At 43.0% G+C, this 21,368-nt stretch overlaps 1 protein-coding gene and 1 long non-coding RNA gene across 2 annotated transcripts in view; one reads left to right on the top strand and one right to left on the bottom strand.

Moving 5' to 3' along the window:
• Positions 1–441: 441 nt before the first annotated feature.
• On the bottom strand, positions 442–5,155 carry LOC137150400 (uncharacterized). Its single transcript, XR_010918961.1, has 3 exons — positions 5,103–5,155; positions 1,887–1,961; positions 442–1,328 (listed from the first exon to the last, which is right to left on the bottom strand). It is a non-coding gene; the product is annotated as an uncharacterized lncRNA (long non-coding RNA).
• A 4,015-nt stretch (positions 5,156–9,170) lies between these two features.
• Positions 9,171–21,368, top strand: part of GRIP2 (glutamate receptor interacting protein 2) — a 416,235-nt gene continuing 404,037 nt past the window's right edge. Inside the window, exon 1 of the mRNA XM_067544336.1 lies at positions 9,171–9,848. Within this exon, the coding sequence (XP_067400437.1) occupies positions 9,794–9,848 (55 nt within the window). The 5' untranslated portion in view covers positions 9,171–9,793. The remainder of the gene's footprint in view (positions 9,849–21,368) is intronic.

Below are 21,368 nucleotides of genomic sequence, written 5' to 3'. Positions count from 1 at the left end.
GCCCCTGAACCTTGTAACAATATACATTGCTGGAGGGAATGCCGTACAAGGTGCTTTACAATTGGGGTAAATACATTTTTAGTTCTATGTTTTACCGTGTATATAATTGCACCCATCAGTAAGGGCCAAATTTAGACTGGTATAAGCAGGTCCAACTTCTTTCATGTCATCTTGTCTGAATGGGAGGTGGTGGGGGAGGGGAAGAGAGCTGTGAGATGGGGGAGGAAGAGACACAGGAGGAATTAGAGAAGAAAGAAAGGGGGTATTGAAAAAGATTGTGTGGGGAAAGGGGAGATGGAGATATTAGAGATAAGAATGAGAAAATATCCAGAATTTTAGCAGAACTCCACCCCCCCCCCCAAGAGCTTCCATCTCAATACAAGAGAACATTCAGGTTTTCAATAGCCAAATGGGTGCTAACATCTCTGTTCTCAACTCCAAGTAAAGTAGCAGCCTTTCAATATACTGCTGGGTGAACTCGGGCTACTTTAGCCACACACAAAGTTATCTCCACTCTACCATTGAATGAGATGTCAACGGGCAACCTTGTGACAGTTCCAAACAGAAAAACAACTAGATCAGGAGCTGTTGTCTCCTATGTTATACCATTACAAGCAATGTTAATGGTGTTAAGCAATTGTATCAGCGACTAGTGCTTCAAGCACTTTGCTGACTGCTTGGAATGGGAGACTTTACAGACTAACACGGTCAGTCACCTCAGCGTATTGAATTATTAGAATCTGCCTCAGCAGACCTGAAATCAATACGCAGCCACTGCAATGGAGCTGTGCACACAATGCTATTATAAACAATACAGTGTTAGTAGGAAAAAAAGACAGTCATCTCTGGCTGGCTTAAACACTGATGTTTTCGAGTAAGTATTGACCAAGACACAAGATCTTCTGGCTCTGCCTTGCTCCCCGCCATAGTCCTACAGCCCTATAACCTTTCGTGGCAGTGGACAACGGGAAGTAAGAAGTGTGGAACTTCTGCAATGCTGTACTGCAGTCGTCAGCTGTCGGAAACAGAATTACATTGAAGTGGGAAACAGCATTGCAGAAAAAATCCTGTTTTGACTCTCTCTAATAGATCCCAGGGTGTATTCTGATGGAATGGCTCAGCAGAACCCAAACACCAGCGCAGCCAGCAAGGGCTTTTCCTCCAGGGACATAGTTTCTAACCAGAACTCCAAACAAATTAATAGAAGCAGAAAATGAGTTGACTGCTCCCCTTGAGGTTCAATCCACTTGTACACGTCTCTGTGCAGAGCTTCCATCCTGGACATTCTCCATCTTCTGTCTCCAAGCATTTATAGTCCTCCTGAGCAACTGCACAAAGGAAGGGAAAGCGGAGTTGAGGTTTAACCCCTTGTTCACCGAGGACCAGGTAGATTCTCTACATCCCATCACGCAGAGGTATTCTGTTCCCAGCAGGAAAATGTGCTGGAGCTGCAGCTCGTTTCTGTTGTTGCTTGCATTGACTGTGGCGCAGCCAGGCATCTAAAAGGGACCTGGTGGCATGCTGAAGGGAGGCAGAGCCTAAGGTTTGAAGATCACATCAGCGCTGGCAACAAGTGCTGATCAGCTATAGACAGGTCTTGTGATAAAGAGAGGAGGCTGAGTGGAAAGGGTCTTTTGAGTTATGCAAAGATGTCTGGTAATAAAAAAACAAAAACCAATCAACCTGCTCTGACTTTCACTCTGTTTCGACCCTGGCTGCCTTGTTGCTTCAACAGCCAGAACCTTTCTGGGTCCTTATTTTGCAGGACTCTCGTGCCATGAAGAACGCACTGGAGAGTACCCATGACCTGATCTTAGCCTTTTGCTACTCATGCTGTAGTTCCCATGTATGGAGGAGATGGTGGAGTGTGTGAGAAATAACCTTACCTCTTACTGAAGCCAACTTAACTGTTGCTGTACCCTCTGGAAACACAGGTAAAAGGATGTGCTTCCACTTCCATCCTGTAGGAACAAAGGGTGATGATTACTATATCCTGGTTCAATTGCCTGGGAAAAAATTTCTTGAACCTGCAGTGTTTCCCTTGGTTTGCTGTGGGTGCACATGGACAAAGTTCATACTTGTGTGTACACTATTTGTAATCTAAGGTGAGTCTGTACTTTACACAGGTATCTTGGATGGGTAGAGTTTTCTCAACTACAGTTGAAAGGGAGAGTGGCTGATCACTTTTAGACCTCAAAATGTAGAATTTTTTTTTTTTTTAAATTTCAACAAGAATGTGTTCATGAAACTACTCTTGAAAATTCTAGCAAATCCCGTACGCATTCCCCAACAGTGTCTGCAGCCCAAACATTTCAGCAGTGTGATTGTGCATGAGAACCTAACAATGAAATATAGGCTTGCTCTACACTTAAAACTTACAACAGCATAGCTATGTAGGTCAGGCGTGTGAAAAATCCATCCCCCCTAGTAACACAGGTATTCCAACAAAACCCCCAGTGTAGAGGCAGCTATATCGACAGAAAACGTAGGGAGGTGGTATTCCTACACTGGCAGAAAAGCTCCTTCACTCGGTATAAACTGCATCAATACTAGGGGCCTGCAATGTAGACCTAGCCCCACTCAATGCAAATGTGAAACTGACTAGTCTATTATTGTCCATACTGAGTGAAGTGTAAAATGTAAATAAGCAGCACCAATAAGTAAATTTTGTATCAATCTCACCTCAATAACAAAATGAAAGTGATTTGATATTTATATATTTAAGCTGGCAGTATTACCTTAAAGGTATGTGATTTACACAGCAATATGAATCACTGCTTTCTGTGAGCCACTTTATATTTTCAAGGTATAACTTTCCCTCCCCCCAAAGAAGGAAGTTGTAACAGTAGCCACTGAAATAAATTGCTTCTGATCCCTCTTCTGTGAGAAGGGTATTAACCTTTTGTAACCATGACCCTTTAACATATTCACCTTATTTAATCTGAGACAAGCCTTGGAAGGTTTGGGCAAAGTGGAAGAAGCTGATATTTCCATTGTAATGCCTCAACTGATATCAGATATGCTGATGACACAATGCTCTTTGCTACAACCACTGACGCAATGCAACAAATGTTGTAGTCTTTGAAAACAGTTAGTGAGGAATATGGACTATTTCTGAATCCGGTGAAACAAAATGCATGTATGTTGACATAAGTAACAAAACCAAGATGCAAGCAGACGTCGCAATTAGCAGCAGAGGCAGTAGATTAATTTAATTATCTGAATCATATGTATCCAAACAAGGAAGCTGTTCCAAAGAAATCTGAAGAAGAGTAGGGATGACACACTCAGCTATAACCTCCCTTAAAGTGTGGAAAAAACATGGCATCTCAAAATGTATGAAGGTGTGATTGGTGAAAAGCCTTATTTTTTTCCATAGTGATTTATGGATGTAAATCATGGAAAATTAATGTTGCTGACAACAAGAAAACTAAAGCTTTTGAAATGTAGCACTGGTGAAGACTTCCGCATATCTGTTGGACAGAAAAATATATGAATGCCTATGTTTGCAGTATTGTTGGAGAGAAGCAGACCAAGAGATGGAAACTTATGTATTTTGGTCACATTACATGTAGAGATGGAAATAACCTTGTGAAAGTTTATTATTGAAGGAGTAGTAGAGGATCCTTGTATTAGGGAATAACCAGCAAGGAGATGGATGGATGATGTGTAACAGCTGTCACAGGAAGGTCAGCTGCTGACTGCTCGAAATTAGCAATGGCTCCTGATGGCTTCTGAAAATTTTGCTTTGATGTTACCACTATTCGGACATACATAAATGGCTTTACTTACTTACTTTTAAGAGTGACTCATTTCAGGTGGTTGGGGCCTGGAAATAAACATTTACTTAATACAGCAGAGTGGAGGCACATTGCTGCATGACAAACTCCTGGAGAGATCCTGCTTTGCTCAGACACAAAGCTTCCTGGAGCTCTGGGGAACATGACTGTAAAGATGCAGGGTGCATTTACTCTCCATGCCCACACAGGGCCAGTTGAACTGGTCAGTGAAGGAGGGGAGCCTGTTGGCTTTTAATTTCACTGAGTGCAAGGACCAGATTGCGTCCAGTCCCTTGTGCAAGGATGCCTAGCAGAAATGGTTGCTCATGTTCTCTTCCCCCTGTGCAGCTCTGGCTACAAAGATTCGAAAGTGAGTAAAATTTTGTAAACAACTAGTTAAGATCTATATTATCTCAGGTGCTTATACCCTCATCACCATAATATCTGAGCGCCTCACAATCTCAAATGCATTCATCCTCACAACACCCCTGGGAGGTAGGTATCCCAATTGTACAGATAGGGAACTGAAGCACAAAAAAGCTAAGTGACTTGTCCATGGCTGTACAGGAAGTATGTGGTGGAGCACAGATTTAAACCTGGGTCTCCCAGGTCACAGGCTAATGTTCTAACCACTAGGCCATCCTTTCTTTTCTTTATGATGGTACTCCAACAAGGATTGGAGCTCTGTTATGCTAGCCACTGTACAAATACAGCTAGAGAAGGTCCCTTCTACCAAAAAACCTCCAAACTAGTTTGTATTAATATTTACATTACAAGTGAGAAAGCAATTAACATATGTTATGTAAACTGACCTTGAAATCTGAGTTTATAGTGTTTACTGACAAGTTATACTTTGACTATGTGTGAATCAATGTAAATCGCTAATTTACAGTGACAGCATAATTTACATGTAATATCTTCCCATCACTGTGTGAAGAACTCCAACTGAAAGTCGATGAGAAGTTTGCATCAAAACAGTGATAGAACATGGCCCTAACAAATGTTTTTTTCCCTTGAAGTATTTACAATACACTGTTTACCAGGCAGGCCACTTCATGAAAGATAAAAAAGTAAACTGCATGAAAGATACATTAAGCCCAGTAGTAAAAGAGGAAAAGTTAGTGTGGAAATAGCTATCCAAGTACATTTCCTTTCTGCAGAATTAAACAAAACAAAGATAGCAACAGTGTGCTGGTTTCATTTCTAATTGTATGTTGTACGGCAGTAGCAGCATCTCACTAAGTGAGGTAAAGCCTCCACATGTAGACATATAAACCTGCTCGCTATAAACTTGCTGAGTTAATTCTGTGAAGTGAAATGTACCTTGGGTGTCGCATCAGCTGTCCCTTCCATTTTCCAGAAGGGCTTTCCTTAGACTTCTACTTGTCTTTAAAGCAACTAGCACACAGCTGGGGCTCTAAAAATACAGGACTTGCCCAAATGAATCAAGAAGCATCAGGAGCTTCTCCTTGGGAGATTTCCACTCTAATTTTTCAACCGTGATTGGCTTGGGAGATAAGAATGAAAACCCTATGGCGCTTACCTGAAACAAAGCTTTGGCATTTCCTCCATCACTAGCTCCAACCCCTGTGAGTTCAACAAGCAGCAGCACTTGAGCAGTTGTGATACTGACTCCTAACTGATCATTATCAGCTTCATTCCTCCATACTCAAGCTGCATAACTGCCTACCTTAGATTCTGTCCATCTCTCGGCCTCAGTGCCATGGACTTAGCTACAATTGTCCACGCAGGCCTTCTGGCTGCCTAGCACAAGCTCCCAATGACATGCACAAAGAACAGCCCTTTTCAGCAAACCAGTTCATAGCACAGATGAGGACTTCATGGCTTTTATGCTGTGTCTTGCTTTCTGCCTGGGTCCTTCTTCAGCAGGGAAGGAAGTAGCAGACGGATGTGAAGGCACACAAGGACATATTCAGTGCCATCAGCAGCCAACATGAACAAGTCACCAGGTCCCAGTGCATGTCACCCAGGAGAAATAATTTCTACCTGACAAAACCCCTTGCAATACGTTGCACGCAGCTATAGGGTACACTTACAAGCCAATGCCGCCTGTTAGGGTTATGTCAGTGTCATTGCAGTAAGCCAAGATTATTCTTTTAGCTAGGTATTCTAGAAATGCAGCCCTGATTCTAAAGGCCATTTGAGGTGAACACAGCTCGTGACACGTACAATCAGCTCTGCAGACTCCCCCAGATTTCCATTTGCTTGAAAAAATCCCTCTGTGACCAGTTAGTGGTGGTAACCAGTGAAAAGAGAGAGCCTTCTAACACCATGCTGGGGCACTGATTCAGTACTGACTCAGGGAAGATTGCTACATATTGAGTCACCAACATTTTTGCTGCATTCTGGCTTTTCCTCAGCAGTTTCCTATTCAAGCACTGACTCGCTGATTTCAAGGGAACAGTGTTAGGCCAACATTGGATGCTTTTGAAAAGCCCACCCTAGTAGCATTGGTACTTTAATCGTAATGAATATGGTACACAACAACTGTTAAAATCATAAGGCAATTTATTCAACTAGTACTTTGCCTGCTCGATCTGTGTTTGCTTATTTCCTTGGCACTCACATGTTTGAAGTCTGATTTCTGATCCTTGGTCAGAAGGAGCAAAGTTAGGCCAACAGGGAGCATTTTTGAAAATCCTAACAATATTGCACCTTTCCTGTGAATATTTTTGAGCAGCTCATAAATGTTGACTAAGCCTCACAACAGTCCTGTGAGGTAAATAAGTACTGTATCCAATTAACAGAGGGGAAGACTAAGGCCCTGTCTATACTTACCTCCGAGAATCGGTGGCAGTCGACCGGAGTTACGCAAGCTACGCAAAAACCTTGCGTAACTCCCGTCGACTTTGGTGGTTCTTTTCTGTGCGCTGTCTTCACTGCATTGTGCTGACGGGAACCGCGTTCCCGTCGACGCAGCGTTACGCTACTTGTGGGGGTGGTCTTAATATGTCGATTTCTGGATTGACTGAGCGGGTCTTCACTGACTGCTCAGTCGATCCAGAGAAATCGATCTGACGGTGGCGAATTTGCCGCCATCAGTGTGGACTTAGCCTAAGGCACCAAAATATTAAAGGACTCACCTTTAATGGTTAAGCCACAGTATAATGCCACAGTCCTGACACCCACTTCCATATTTTAACTACTGGAAAACATGATCTCTTTTTATTAGCATTTATTTTGGCTTGATGTTGATCTTTCTAACCATTTTGTTATCAACTAGAACATTTGGTGCACATCATAAACTTTTGTAAATTAGGGTGATATTCACTGATCTAATTCAGCTGAAGAATTCTGACTCCTGCAGCTCCCTAAGTTACAACATACTTTTGCAAGCAAACAAAGAGTTGGGGGGGGTTTTCCCTTTAAAAGCAAACTGCTGCACAGTGTCACATTCAACATACAGAAGCCAAGAGATCTCTGCATGTCAGAATTTCAGCTGGTGGCGGGAGGGGTGTTCATCACTACAGTACAATTCCGGTTATCTGAATTCCCTTTATCCAAAAATCTAGTTATCCGAATCCACCATGTGTTTCCCCACAGCATTATGTTAGTTAACAGCACTTCCATGCGACCGAATGCCTGGTTAGCTAAAACTTTCCAATTTCCCCCAGGATATTTGGATAAACAGGAGGTTTTCTGTATTAGGGCTGCAGTCTAGCTACTCCTCTGGCAGCAGGTCAGACAAGAAACGTACCCCCCATTTATCATTTGTGATTCAACCTAACCATTCCATCATCTGTAATCTTTGCTTCTGTGCTACCACTAGTGGATGTGCCAGGGTTTGAGAGATAGGGCTACTGCTGTCAGCTGATGTTCATCATAAAATGTCCCTTAGAACTGCTTACAATGAAAAAGAGAGGCAAGCTGCACACCTTTGCCTATAGACTTTACTAGCTGATTTTTCTAGAATATATCTTCAGTTGCCAGCAACTAGATCTATTTCCCACCTTGGGATGATGGATAGCTCTGGGAGTTAGAAATCATTGGCTTGTTTTGTGGTAGTTCACTGCATCACCATGTTGGGAACTTGGGTTCAGTTCCTGGGCTTGATCATTTATTGTGTCTAAGGCCCTCATCCTGCAAATATTTATGTTTGTGCTTAACTTTAAGAATGTGAGTAGTCGTATTGAATTCAATAGCATTACTCATGTGAGTAAAATTAAGCATGTGCTTAAATGTTTGCAGGATCAAGGAACTGAACATGTCACTCTTCTTTGAAAAGACCGGGATAGTCTTGTGTTAACCAACACTAACTTTTCTAGCCAATTCAGGAGAACAGAAACATATTTTCCTTTAAAAGACCTGTTTACAGTGGGCATTTGATAACACATGGTAAATAGACCGTTCCCCCTGCTGTTTGTATGGGTTTTCACACACAACAGGGAAGAGAAAATAACAGTAAAAATAAGAAAATGTGGAAGTAAAGCCAGGAAGATTGGCAGGAGAGACCTAAGAAGTAGGCGTCGTTCCTTTAACCACTTCTAACTCACGTATTGAAATTGAGCAGAGTGCAAGCTGACCGTGTCCCTTTAAATGGTTTGATCAGAGGGAAAATACTTCATTAAAATAAGGTGGGGTGGAGGTTGTTTTGGTCTGGCACCTCTGAGGTCTCCCAGCTAAACCGTGGGGGCTGAGTAGCATGCAGTGTGCTACCTTCCTGGCCTCTAGGGGCTGATAGCACACACCTGTCAGGGGTTGAAAGGGCAGCCGCCTCCTCTGTACTCAGATCGCCTGATTCCCCACCCCGCGCCCTTCTCCATCTTTCAGTTGGCAAACAAACCAGGCACTGATACAAAGGCAAACGGAAGCATCACTCCCAGTCCTCTTGCAAAGGGCGGCGTGTAATCGGGCTCAGTATAGAGCCTTTCTAGCCCGGTAGGCGGTGGTTTCAGGCCCTGGCTCAGCTCCCGTTTAGACACAAATGGGCCATGTGCTTCCCAGCGAGAGACCAAAGCGCTTTATCTCCCCCCCTCCAGTGTGTGCACACCTTCCTCCCAGGGCTCCCCCAAATACCCCGCCCCCCAGTGTGTGCACACCTTCCTCCGCTGCCCAGGGCTCCCCCAAACACCCCGCCCCCCCAGTGTGTGCACACCTTCCTCCCATGCCCAGGCTCCCCAAACACCCCGCCCCCCCAGTGTGTGCACACCGTCCCCCGCTGCCCAGGGCTCCCCAAACACCCCGCCCCCCCAGTGTGTGCACACCTTCCTCCGCTGCCCAGGGCTCCCCAAATACCCCGCCCCCCAGTGTGTGCACACCTTCCTCCCATGCCCAGGGCTCCCCAAAACACCCCGCCCCCTTCCAGGGGCAGACTAAAATAACGCGCAAAGGCGCATCCAGCTGCTCTTACCTGCTCAGATGTGAAAACCAGAGCGGTGCGCGCGTGTGTGTGTGCATGTGCACGCCCGCCCCCTGGAGCAGGACTGTACTACCGTGGCCACCTCCTGCCGGGAACTACAGCCCAAACAGCCCCCGGCACACACGCGGCGAGGACCCGCCTGCAGGGCCGCCGCGCCTGGGGACCTTGAGCCGCCGCCGCTTGTGCCTCCCCCCACCCCCAGCCCAGAGCTGCGCCGTGGGGCGAAGGAAATCCACTCTCGTTCCGCTCCCCTGGCTTCCCCTGCCACTTAGTACGATCCCCGTCCCCCCCCCACGCCGGGCACCGCAGCTCCCGGGGCTGCACGGAGGGCAGGGAGCAGCCTCAGCCGAGCCACGCTCCGGTGCAATAGACCAGGCGCGGGGCGAGTCCCGCAGCGCAGCCGAGCCGGCGGCACGGCGAGGGGTCTTCTGCGCTCCCGGTCCTGGTTCCTGCGCGAGCACTGATGGAGCACACTGCCCATCAATGTCTAGCCTCGTAAAGCCCTCGCTCGCTCGGCTGCCGGCTGCCCTGTCCCCGCAGCACTTTTGGAGTGGCGCTGGGGGGACCGTCCAGACCTGCCGGAAGAGGAAAAAAAACAGCCCTCGCTTCAGCAGCAGGTTGATCCTGGGCCGGGATGCCGGGCTGGAGGAGGAATCTCACCCTGTGTCTGCAGCGAATGCAGGAGGAAGGTAAGGCTGGCTACGGCACCAGGGGCGAATGCTACCGGGAGGGGGGTATTGCTCTGCACTGGGAAACTGCTTTGGAGCTTTTCAGGGGGTTGTAAGGAAGGGGGGGTTTCAACATTGGGCTGTTTCTCTGTCTCTGGAGGGATGTTTGAAAATGCAGCCTCTCTCCTGAGGCTCCTGTTGGAACTCTCTGTTTAAAAACAATTGTTCTGGCAGGGATACACATCCCCTTTGAACCCTGTTCGGTGGTTACCTGTTCGTGAGGAACAGCGGCATAAATCAGATTGCTGATTTCACCCTCTTTGAGGGGTGAAATATACCAAATGCCAATAAACTTTAATGCAGCACATCTGTCCTCCACCCATCATTCTGGGTGTAAGATTGTGGACTTTACCCGTGTATTTGTTTTTTGAGTGTTGGGAGAAGATATAAGAGAGGGGAAATTGAATATTTATTTTTGACAGTAGAGTAGCATGCAGCATCTCGCATGTAACTTTCTAAAGCTGCTGCTGCTGCTGCTTCCAATTGGCAATTATTCTCAGTTGCTTAACTTCAAACAGGGATTTGGGTCTTGTGAATTTCACTGTGGTCTGTAGATTTACTACTACTCATGTTATCTTTCTTACTATTACTCTCAGCATCTGCAAATTATTTTGTATGTATGTTCCACAGTGTGATGTTAAATTAATGTTGGCTATGCAGCTCATAAAAGTTGGAAGGAAGCTCCCACAAGGTGGCAGAACCTAAAGAACGTTTAAAATCTTACACACTAGTTTATTTTGTTTCATGGGAGAATGTATGAATGGGCATTAAAATAGTGAGGATTGTACCTATGTCAGAAATGGAGTTTAATTCTGTCTTGATCACATGACAGTGGTTTTAATGAGTTAACCTGAGACAAGTTTTTAGGATCAGAGGTGAACAGGAATTTCTTTTTGGGTTGCCTTTGCAGCTTCTCCTTTCAATGCAGCCCCTCAGCTTCTTTGCTACAGTTGGTTAGCAGTGAATTGTGCTGCAATGCCAAGCGGGGCTTACGAATGATTCAAAGCATTACAGTTGCACCAAGTGACTAATACAAAAATCAAAGATTTTTCAACCCTGTTGGTTACCAGACATAGAAACAAATTTCACTTCTACCTGCTTTGTAAAGTATCAGGTTTGAGTAGTTTAACTGATATATTTAGTGAGTCTCTTTTTTTTTTTTTTAATGTTACTTATCTCTTTCTTGCACTCTGTCTGTTTCAAGATAACAGTATATTTTTTTTTAACAAATTGATTCCACTTGGACTCCCGGTTCATTAAACTGAGAACATAAATTCTGCTGAAACTCAGAGATTTTATTCTATTTAAAAACATCTTTTTCAACAAATCTATAGTGTCTTCAAACTAGTTCTTTAATGCAGTCACTGTGGGGTGCAATATTTTGTAACACTGGCATGCAGTAATACACACGGGTGCTCTTGCATCAGTGGACCAGGGAAGGTTTGGAGGCCAGTAATCCTTGTATTTATAGTTCTGAGTTCCTTGTGTATTAGCTGCATTGTATTAACATGATTGGATTTATTACTTTCTATGACTTTCACAGATATTTAATGGTCCTTCTCTCCTGTGTCTTTGGAATTGACTTCCCCCTCATCTGGCCTCCCTCCTCTGACACACAGCACTGCAGTGGGTTTTTTACCTGAATATGCTGGTACATTATTCACATTCTTATAGGCTGTTTACCAGATTCTCTTGTAACGTCCTTATTTCCTTGCACTGCTCAAGAGCAATTTATCTTTGGAAGCTATTACTTAAGTGATTAATCAGACAGTAGTTTATCTGAAGGAAGAAATCTTGCAGGATAGGGAGCACAGTAGGCTGGTTTGATGCTTAGAGGAGGAAGTATGTGTATGGCAATGGACGTGGTGAGAGCATGCAGGGAAGAGATGTCCTTCTGTTTTCTACCAGGCATATCTTTTATTTTTTACAATGCTAAATGGTCAGCTGTTCATATTTCAGTGTGAGACTCTGTGGCCCTTCTACTGGGAAAACTGATATTGTCCCTGTTAATATTTTGTAGTACTAAGATTTTAATAGACAAAGTACAGTGTATAACTAAGCTGTAGAGAAAGTTTCACATCTTGTCTTGAAAAACAGCATCTTGAAATCTCAACAGGGTTTTGTTCAGATTGTATTTTTATCAAGTCAAACTTTAACCAGCCTATTAATAATATTCTTTTCCAGTTACCTTTTTTCTGATCAAGCTATCTCTGCCTGTTGTCTCTTTGTGATTGTTCAAATGTGGCATTTTTCAGTTCAGCCATCCATGACTAGGAGCCAAAGCATTGCAAGAGAAACACACATTTACCAAGCAGTGTGTAAATTTTGTACGTAGACCACAGCACTGAGTTTCCAAAGTAAATGTTCTGCTAGTCATCTAAAGGAGTATATTTAAGCCCCTGAAAGCGAGTGGTATATTTTGGCTATTCAGTATTGCTGCAATAGGTATCACTTGCTATTTGCAGGCATTCTACACAAGAGCGAGAGCTTGATTAATCAAGGACAGTGTTCAAAAGGTCAAGCATGTTAACTAACATAGTTAAAATACAGAAAATTCCCATGAGCTGTGCTGAAATAGGGCATTCATTCATTTTTTTAAAAATAAAAAACAAGCATTTAAAGTATTTTCTTTATATATTTGTTTTCCTGTGAAATGTCTATAGTTTGGAGTGTACGATCCCAGGAGAAAGCACAAAACTGCAATCATCTTGAATAAATTCTCATTCTCCATCAGAAAGCAATTCCATGGTATGAACAATTCTTGGTTTTCTTTTTAATTCAGGGAAAGAATTGACATTAATGACTTAAAAATAAGTTGAATGTTGTCATTGGGATTCCATGTTACATTACCTCCCACCCCAACACACATGCTATGTAAACAGCCTTGTTAGCTGCAAGTCCAGGGCCAGTTCCTGTGACTACTTCCTTATTCATGTGAATAGGTCCATCAGTGCCATTATGGGCCAGATCTAAAACACATCAAAGTCGATGGAAAGACTCCCATTAACTTCAGCGGCTTTGGGTCAGGCCTCATTGCATAAGTGCTGCTCACTGGACTATTTGCAGGTTCTGGCTTGAAGACTGGAAATTCTCTGGTAAGACCCACCCAAACAAATTTACCTTGCCTGCATGCTTTATAATTATGTCCTTAATTACATGCTCTGGACTCACACTTTGTAATCGTGTCCTTAATTACACTATCACACAGTAAGATACAATTTCCTTATTATAGTTTATTATATTGGATTACTTGCCAAATATACCTCTATAAATTATAAACTGAGAAAGGTTGGAGCACTGTGTATCGCTGAATTTCTAACAATCACGATAACTCAAGAATGGCAGAATGAAGTATATGTTAGTTCTACTCATCACTGTTTAGTTGTCAGGCCACCTCTTACAGTCCTGTTTGAGAGAACTATCCTGCAGATTTCAGTGGCTTGTGAACGGAGCCTATGTGAAGACGGTAGGGTATGGCCCATAATGCTTATAAGTAGGATTTAATGGCCTGGTGCTGCAGTCCTTAATGGGAATTTAGCTTGAGTAAGGGCTGCAGGACTGGGCCTTTATTCATGGTTTTCTCAGGATGTCAGTAATGGGAAAAATAAAGGCCAAATTCTGCTTTCAGGAGTGTGCAAAAATGTGGGTGGTTGGTAGAGTTCCCATCGATTTCAGTACATGTAAGCAACCAAGGGCAGAATGTGGCATATAGACATAGGGCTAAGTCTTATCTACAGAGCAAGACAAGATGTCATAACAAGTATGAGGAGTATAACATCTGTATCTACCTATCTATGTAGTCTAGTCACCATTACATGGTCCTTAGGTGTTATTCATACACTAATGGGGAGAAGTATAGGGTTTGATTATAAAGATCTAGCACACTAATCGAGGGCCAAATCATGAAACCTTTACTGTGGAAAAACTCCCACTGACTTCAATGACATTTTGTTTGAAGAAGGACTTCAAGATTTGGCCTATTATTTGTACATTATGAAGCCCAGTGCGGTGATGTTTTTCCTTGGAACACTACATGAGCAGTGATACAGGGGGATTATAAGATCTAAAGTGAGTTACTGACTCCTCACATGTAAATCTACTGGGGCAGATAAAAGAATAAATTCCTAACAAATTAAAGCTGTTCTTAAAAAGTCGAAATGTTACAGGATTATGTCGTTGCTGTTTATTTTCTTCCAGTGCATCCAGCCAGTTTATGTAGCTCTGTGGTGGTTACCTAGGAAACAGCTGTAGGAGTGTAAGATGTAATTTTATTGGCTGTGTGGCCAGACTGATTGTCAGGGTTGTGGGCAGAGGTTTCCCATGGTAGATCCGTGCATGTGAAGCCCAGGAAAAGGAAATTCTAGATGATGTGTTTTGATTTGTAAAATGAAAGAGACAACATGGAAATTATGGGACAAAATATTACTTACTTACCTTGCAGTGGGATAACCCACGCTAAGTATCAATGGATTAAACTTGACAGAGTGAGTGGGAATCTTTTACTTAATTTTCAACTGTGAACAAGGAGTGTTTTTCATGATTTGCTGGAAGTGTTTAAATTTACATCTGAAATGTCACAGCATCTATGTATTGAAGATTGCTGCTGCTGTACTATAAACATCTAGTCCAGATTCTGCCCTCGGTTACATCCATAAATGATGGCAATTCTTTTTCCAAAGCTGTGAAACGATATGATTTTGTCTAGAATTGGGATTCGAGCTGTGTAAGCTAACCTCTCAAAATGAAGCACCCCAGAAAGTCAGGTATGGGGAATTTATGAATCTCACAATTAACTTACCGGAAAATATACTGATTTTTGAGGGACTTCATAAGAAATGTTGTGAGAGAGTATGTGTATATAAATATGTAGTATCTGAGAAAGTAAGACAGAATAAAATATAAAAGGAATCCTGAAATGGAAAAGAACTTGCATTATTATTTTTTAATGTTTGTTCACTTACCCAGGAAGGCCCCGATACTGCAAACCCTTACACACGTGTTTAACTTGCAATTGGTTGTACTATTCACCTGCTTAAAGTTAAGCACAGAAATCAATGTGTGTAGGATTGGGGCCTAACTCAGTAACTCACAATATATCTCCTACTTATTAATGAGAATTAGCAAGGTTTTACTATAATTGCATTTAAGTAGCAGGCTGACACTATGCAGTTTTAGCATGGCACCTTGATTTGCAGAATTCCCGTATTTTAACCGACCGCATTGTGGTTTATCTTATCAACACCTTTTTAGAAAAGAAGTTCTACTAGAGTGCAGTAATTTAAAGTTACAAATAGTAAGCGATTGGCTGCTGAAGGGCTGAAAAGACTTAATGGCTGCTAATATATTTATAGATGCCAGCACCTAACTTTACAGTGCATCTAAGCTTTGCCAGATATGAAGAGCTGCACACATGGTGCTTAGGAATTTATGGACCGCAATATGTTGGTAATACTAATTATACAGACCACTGCTTTTAAACAAAATATTAAAATAGAGGTTCTGACCTCCAACAGCATATGGTGGGCAATTAGAATGGCTTTAAGTCCGTGGTAGTAATACTTAAAGGAAAATATTAATTCATCAGACTGATAGGACAGCCAGAGCAAATCCTGCTAGGCCCTGATGGGTTCTTCTTTCTTCCATTAAAATGTTGATGTTGATTTGGCACCACTTAAAAGAAAGGACGAACAGCTGCGGCTTCAGTGTGCTTTGGGTAAGCACTTCCCTGGAACCCTCCTAGCCCCAGCCTCGAACTCTGTCACGCTGTGCCTGTTTCAGGTGTTATGTTTGGCCCCTGACTTTGATTGCCATAACATTCAACCCTTATGGAAAAGTCCTATAGAATTTAATAGGGATGAAACACAGGATTCTACAAAATGACTCTAAAAACCTATAGATTTAAAAAAAAAAAAAAAAAAAAGAGAGAGAGAGTTTATATCAGCCTTTTTGAACAAGGCTACAAAATTCTCCAACAGGTCTTTCCAGAACGGAGGCTTTTCATGAGCAGTGATTAAATGTTAATACCGGTACAATATGATGTGCAGTGGCATAGTGCTGGCTGCAACGACTTGGCACCATCGGACTTCAGAGACCTCCATTCTGCTCGTGCCATACTGCGGCAGTTGCAATCAGTGGAGGCACTCAAGCTGGTTCAACCTTAATTTCAAAGACAGGAAGCGGGTCCAAGAGTATTCTCCATGAGGGTCCTTCAGCTTTGGAAGCTACTCTCCCTGCTCTCATTTTCTGAAATTGACTGGATCTGTTGGCTCTCAGAACACGCTGCAAGGAGGATAAAGCTCTGGAAAAGCTTATGGGGAGCTTCTTGATGGCAGCTGAGAATTTTGTGGGGTTGGGGAATTTTGCTAGTGGGAAATGGTGGGGGGTGGATTGGCTGATAGAGTTTGATCATTGTTTATATAATTTACATCAGAGTTCCCAGTAGGTGCCTTTTTATAAATAGAAATTAATAACAGTAGTCTAGAGTGGGTGCTCTGCAAATACATCACCCTTCTAGCTAGTGATCCCCTGCCTATTTCATTCCTCAACTTTGTTCTGAGATGCTGCTGCTGATCATGCCAAATTACCACAAAGTTGTGGGCAGGTTATATGATGTGGCCCAATATCCAGGATTTCCAAACCTGCTCTTGGAGGGAAGGACGACTCACGGGATAGATTCCAGGTCCCTCTTGCCATTGACTTGTAACTCAGAGTTTCAAATTCAGACCAGCATGTTAGTGACAAAACTACCTAAAGGCTTCTGTGGCCTTTGTCATTTAAGTCTAGTTCTCAGTGGAATGACCACTGGGGTGGGAAAAACAGACACTGCCATTCATTGCTCAGATTATACTTGCTTTGTGGGTAGATAGAGCCCTTCAGTTACTAAGGGCTTATCTACATGCGGAAATTTCCTGGCATAGCTATACTATAATAGCTATAATAAAGCAGAGTATTTATACTGGAATAAAGTCACTTTTATTCTAGTAGTGAGTATCTGCACAGGGATTTATACGGGCATAACTATAATAGGATAATTATTCTGGCGTAGCTACACAAGGGAATTTCGCCATATAGACAAGTCCTAAAACTGGCAGTCAGGCAGTCACCTAAACAGAGCCCTGGTCTTCAGAGGCTAAAGGCCAGTATAGTGACTCATGATTGCAGCCATAGACCTTGAGGGTTTAAAGCAGTAGGGTCCTATATTTCATGTGGTTTTAGGAAAGAAACATAAAGCATGATTTGAGCATGTCCAGCAAACCATTGGGGTGCGTGGGGGAAGGAAAATTTACTTATTATAATCTTCCCTTAGTGGGCACAAACAATTGATATGGATGTACTGAGAAATGGGAGCATGTGTTGAAGGGGAGACCAACCCCTGAATCATTAAGGGCCATTTTTCATAGGAGCTGAGCATCTCCAGTTCCCACTGACTTCCATTGGAGTTGCAGATACTTAGCACTTCTGAAAATCAGACTTTGGTTGCCTATAGACCACGCTACTCTCTTATCCACAGAAATTGGTCCAATAAAAGATATTACCTCGCTCACCTTGTCTTTCTTAATATCCTGGGACCAACACGGCTACAACAACACTGCATGTGCTTCTTAGAGCCACACACTGGGGAAAAATAAAGATCTTAATTACACCAATATAAATCAGGACTAACTTTCTTGAAATCAGTATAGCTATTGTGGATTTACACTAGTATAACTGAAGTCAAAGTGAGTCCCAGCCTTGACTGAGGATTATGGGGAATAGATTCCACACTGAGCACTGGTCCTTATAGAGGATGATAGGTTCTCTTCTTCCCAGTGCTTAGCTCAGCTGAGTCACATGCTGTGATAAAACAGTTTCTATTCAGAGGGTTTGCATTTTGTCCAAATATTTTTGATGTTGCTGTGGTCTTGTTCCATAGAAAGAAAGAGTAATGAAGCTTTTTGTTTTAGAATTCAAGTGTAATAATTTTTCTAGTCATCTTGCTTTGTCAGGAGAGTGAGCTACCTCCCCCACTCTTTTATTCTTGGAATGTGAAATAGTTTATATAGGACAAAAGAAACATATGCCGTTTGTAGGGTTATGATGATTTCCATTTTGTCGGGTTTTTTCACCCCTCTCTTTAATGTTAGATATTCTTGGCATCTGGTATCTACTGGCTCTGATTTTCCAGCCAGAACTCTCTTTGGCTCAAACTAAATTCACTGATTCCAATGACAGTGTTGAAAACATTGCCTTCCAGCAGCGAATTCATTCAATCAAACATGCTTTCCGCTGAGATGCTCACCTTCAGGTGAGACTGCACTGGATTTAAGCAGAAGGGGCTACTATGTGCTGTTTTGAGTTCAAGGAAATTTTATGGATTGGGATGTGAATAAATCCATGCATTACATGGAAGATGTCATTGACCCTACCTGCTTAATTGCTCCCTTCTGATGAGCAGCAGAAATCAAAGATAATATTGAAGAAGACACTCTCTGCAGTCTTCAAGTTGTTGTGTTGTCCTGTTAAATAATGTTCATTTTCTGTCAAACTACTTTATTGCTATAGTGAACAAAGTATTACAGACCTTCATATTTGCAGAGTTATATTAACCTTGGTATGCTCTTGGTTGCAGATGTTAGAAGATATCATATATATTTATTTGGATGATAGATGCCATTACCTTCTCTGCTAATGTGATGCTTATAATCGCCTCAGTGGCACTTCATTTCATCTGCACAAGGAAATAAAGGTCCCAGCTAATGACTTGAGCACTGCCTCTGTAAAGAAAAGGGGAGGAACTGCTCCCTACATGGAATAATTAATTAGTTCAGCTTTTGGAGACTGGTGGGAGATTTCAGCTTGGATCCTGTGGGAGATAAATTTAGATGGGAGCTCAGCACAGTGTCTCAGATCTCTGTCAACATTTGTCCACCTCAGCTCTTTGAAGCAAGGACTATATGATTATGTAGCATCTAGTGCAATGAAGCCCCATTTGGGTTGAGGCCTCTTCCACAATATGGGTAGAGGATAATAATCATGGCAACACCACAAACGGACTGACATAGTTTCGCACCATTGGCAGTGTCTGCCCAGGAAAATCCCAGCAGTGGAAGATCAGAAGGTTGTATGATGCGTGGGAAGGCACAGTGGTAGGGTGGGATGTGGGGAATTTGGTGGAGGGCTTTCTTTCATGTCTGTCTGTCTCTAGTGAAGGTTTCAGAGCTTTAGCAAAACTATCAAGCAAAAAGGGGTAAAGGATAAAGAGCAACAAGAGAGTGAAACAAGGTGTTAGGGAGTGTGGCAAGTATCCGAGATATTAGAGATGGAGAGTTCCTGTTAGGTCATTTAGGCCAGGTGTGTCTACACTGCAAAACCCTCGCCCTTGCGGCAGCAAGTCTCAGAGCCCGAGTCAGACTAACTCAGGCTTGTGGGGCTTGCACTACAGGGCTAAATATAGCAGTGTCATTGTTCCCACTTGGGCTGAAGCTCAGGCTCTGAGATCTACCCCCCTGAGCAGGTTTCCGAGCCCAGGCTGTAAACAGGGGTCAGTTGTCCCAGGCTCTGAGAATAGCTGCTGTGAGATGGGTTTTTTTTTTTAATTGCAGTGTAGATGTATCCTATGTCCACACATACCTGGCCTGGGCAGGATCATTCCCTATCGCTTATGTTCCAGACAGCTTTGGTACCCAGCAGGAACAAGCACTGCCCGTGTTATCTGTTGAAAATTCCCTGTGTTGTCTGGGTGCCCAGAATGAGTCCTCTGGTTCTCTGCTGAGTCCCTGAACAGAAATCCTTTGAAAATCACCATGCATGTGAATCTGCCTCAGTTTCCTTGTCACTATTTCACGGGGGTGAGAGAGACTGTGAGAGTTAATTAGTTAATGTTCGTAGATGGCTATATCAGGGCTAGGGTTTAGCACCTTAATAAGGATCCCTGCTAGGATTTTTTTTTTTTTTACGTTCAGACTAAATTTTACTTTGCTTAATTTAATCTCATAACCTGAAACAGTGAACCTCCTTTTTGTGTGCCTAAATGTGACCCCTGGGATCCACATAAACCCCTCCCCTCGTGCGGGGGGTGGGCATTGACTATATAGGACCCATCATCCTTGTGATAGAGCAATCTGGGGGGAAATCATATGGAGTTTTCTTCCTTCAGGACCCACTTTTGTGAGTTGTCCTTTAAAAAATGGTCATTTCCCCCTTCAAGACAGACAGCTTACTAGACCTCCTTCAGTGGGGATGTGAGGAACAAAATCTCATGACAAATGTCATGAGTTCTTGCAGCAGCAAGATGCTTTCTATTGAGATATCAGTGTAAATAACTGCTCACGCAGTCCTGATGTCCATTAAGAGAGTTTGAGAGAGTGCAGGAGAGCTCACCACAGTTATGGAATTAATCCAGGATATTGTTCTATCCTCTGAGGAACCAAGATGGTGAGTACATCACCTGCGGTACATCAGCATAGCCCCAGTCACTAGCCTTTCCACTTCAACGCTTTGATTTCCTGGAAGGTTAAAGAGCACTGTCTTGCTCATTAGGCACTGGAATTTGGGGAGGCAGTAATGAAAGCAACCTTTTGCTTGTTTGCTTTTCTTTTTTCTTAAACTCACCATCATGTCATTCAGCAACTCACAGCAACACTTGCATTTGTCACTTGGCTTCTGATTTCTGTTGATGGCTGGGCTCCTTGATGACCTACTGGATTTTAAATAAGGAACAGTCTTTAGATCAATTGAAAGATCCAGGTTTGGAAGAGCAAATCTCAGAGCTGATGCTCAGTGCCAAGAAATATGAGTGAATCTCCAGCAGAGCTGTTTACACTGAGAAAAGATGAAAGACAAGAGCTGTTTTAACTTTGTAATGCAGAAATCAATAGCAGTTGCTGGAAAGTGAATGAGGATTAAAGAGAAATATTTTGGCTTTTCAGCCCTTTTTTCAACCAGCATTTGCAGCCAGCTTTTGGCTAAGTGAATGGTTTAAATTGATGTTAAACACAGGAGCCATAGGCTCTAGATTCTCAGGCTCCTTTTGAGTGAGTTGGAGGCTGCACATTTTGCCCCAGCATGGGATAGGAAAGTGCTGTACTGCTGAGATGCCCGCCTTCAAATGAAACTTAAATTCAGGCCCACTGTAAATCCTGTGACATTGTGCAGACAAGTGGGTATTAATCCTGATGGTTTGGGCCAGTTCCTTTGTGGGTAATTATGTTCTGTCTCCCCTACGATGCCAGTTGGATATGGTGTCCTTCTTTATTTCCCACCCTAAGTTCTTGTGAAGTGCTGTCAAGATCTGTGAAATCGCTGTTGTGTTCCACCCCAGAACTGGCTGCATTTCAGTGGTTGATAAAGTGATACCTAAGTAGCACAAAGGCATTTTAGTTAATAGCTTAGCACAGGGGATTGGGAGTCAGATTTCCTGGGTTCCATTCCTGGCTTTGCCATTGACTGGCACCAGAGGAGGAGAGCTATGAACAACTAAATTATGGCTTGATATTTCTGAGC

This window comes from Emydura macquarii, unplaced genomic scaffold, assembly GCF_026122565.2.
Source record: "Emydura macquarii macquarii isolate MOO-44397 ecotype Brisbane River unplaced genomic scaffold, CSIRO-AGI_Emac_v2 contig_968, whole genome shotgun sequence".
Lineage (NCBI taxonomy): Eukaryota > Metazoa > Chordata > Testudines > Chelidae > Emydura > Emydura macquarii.
The sequence above is the reverse complement of the archived record's forward strand: the minus strand, read 5'-3'. Positions and strand labels throughout refer to the sequence as shown.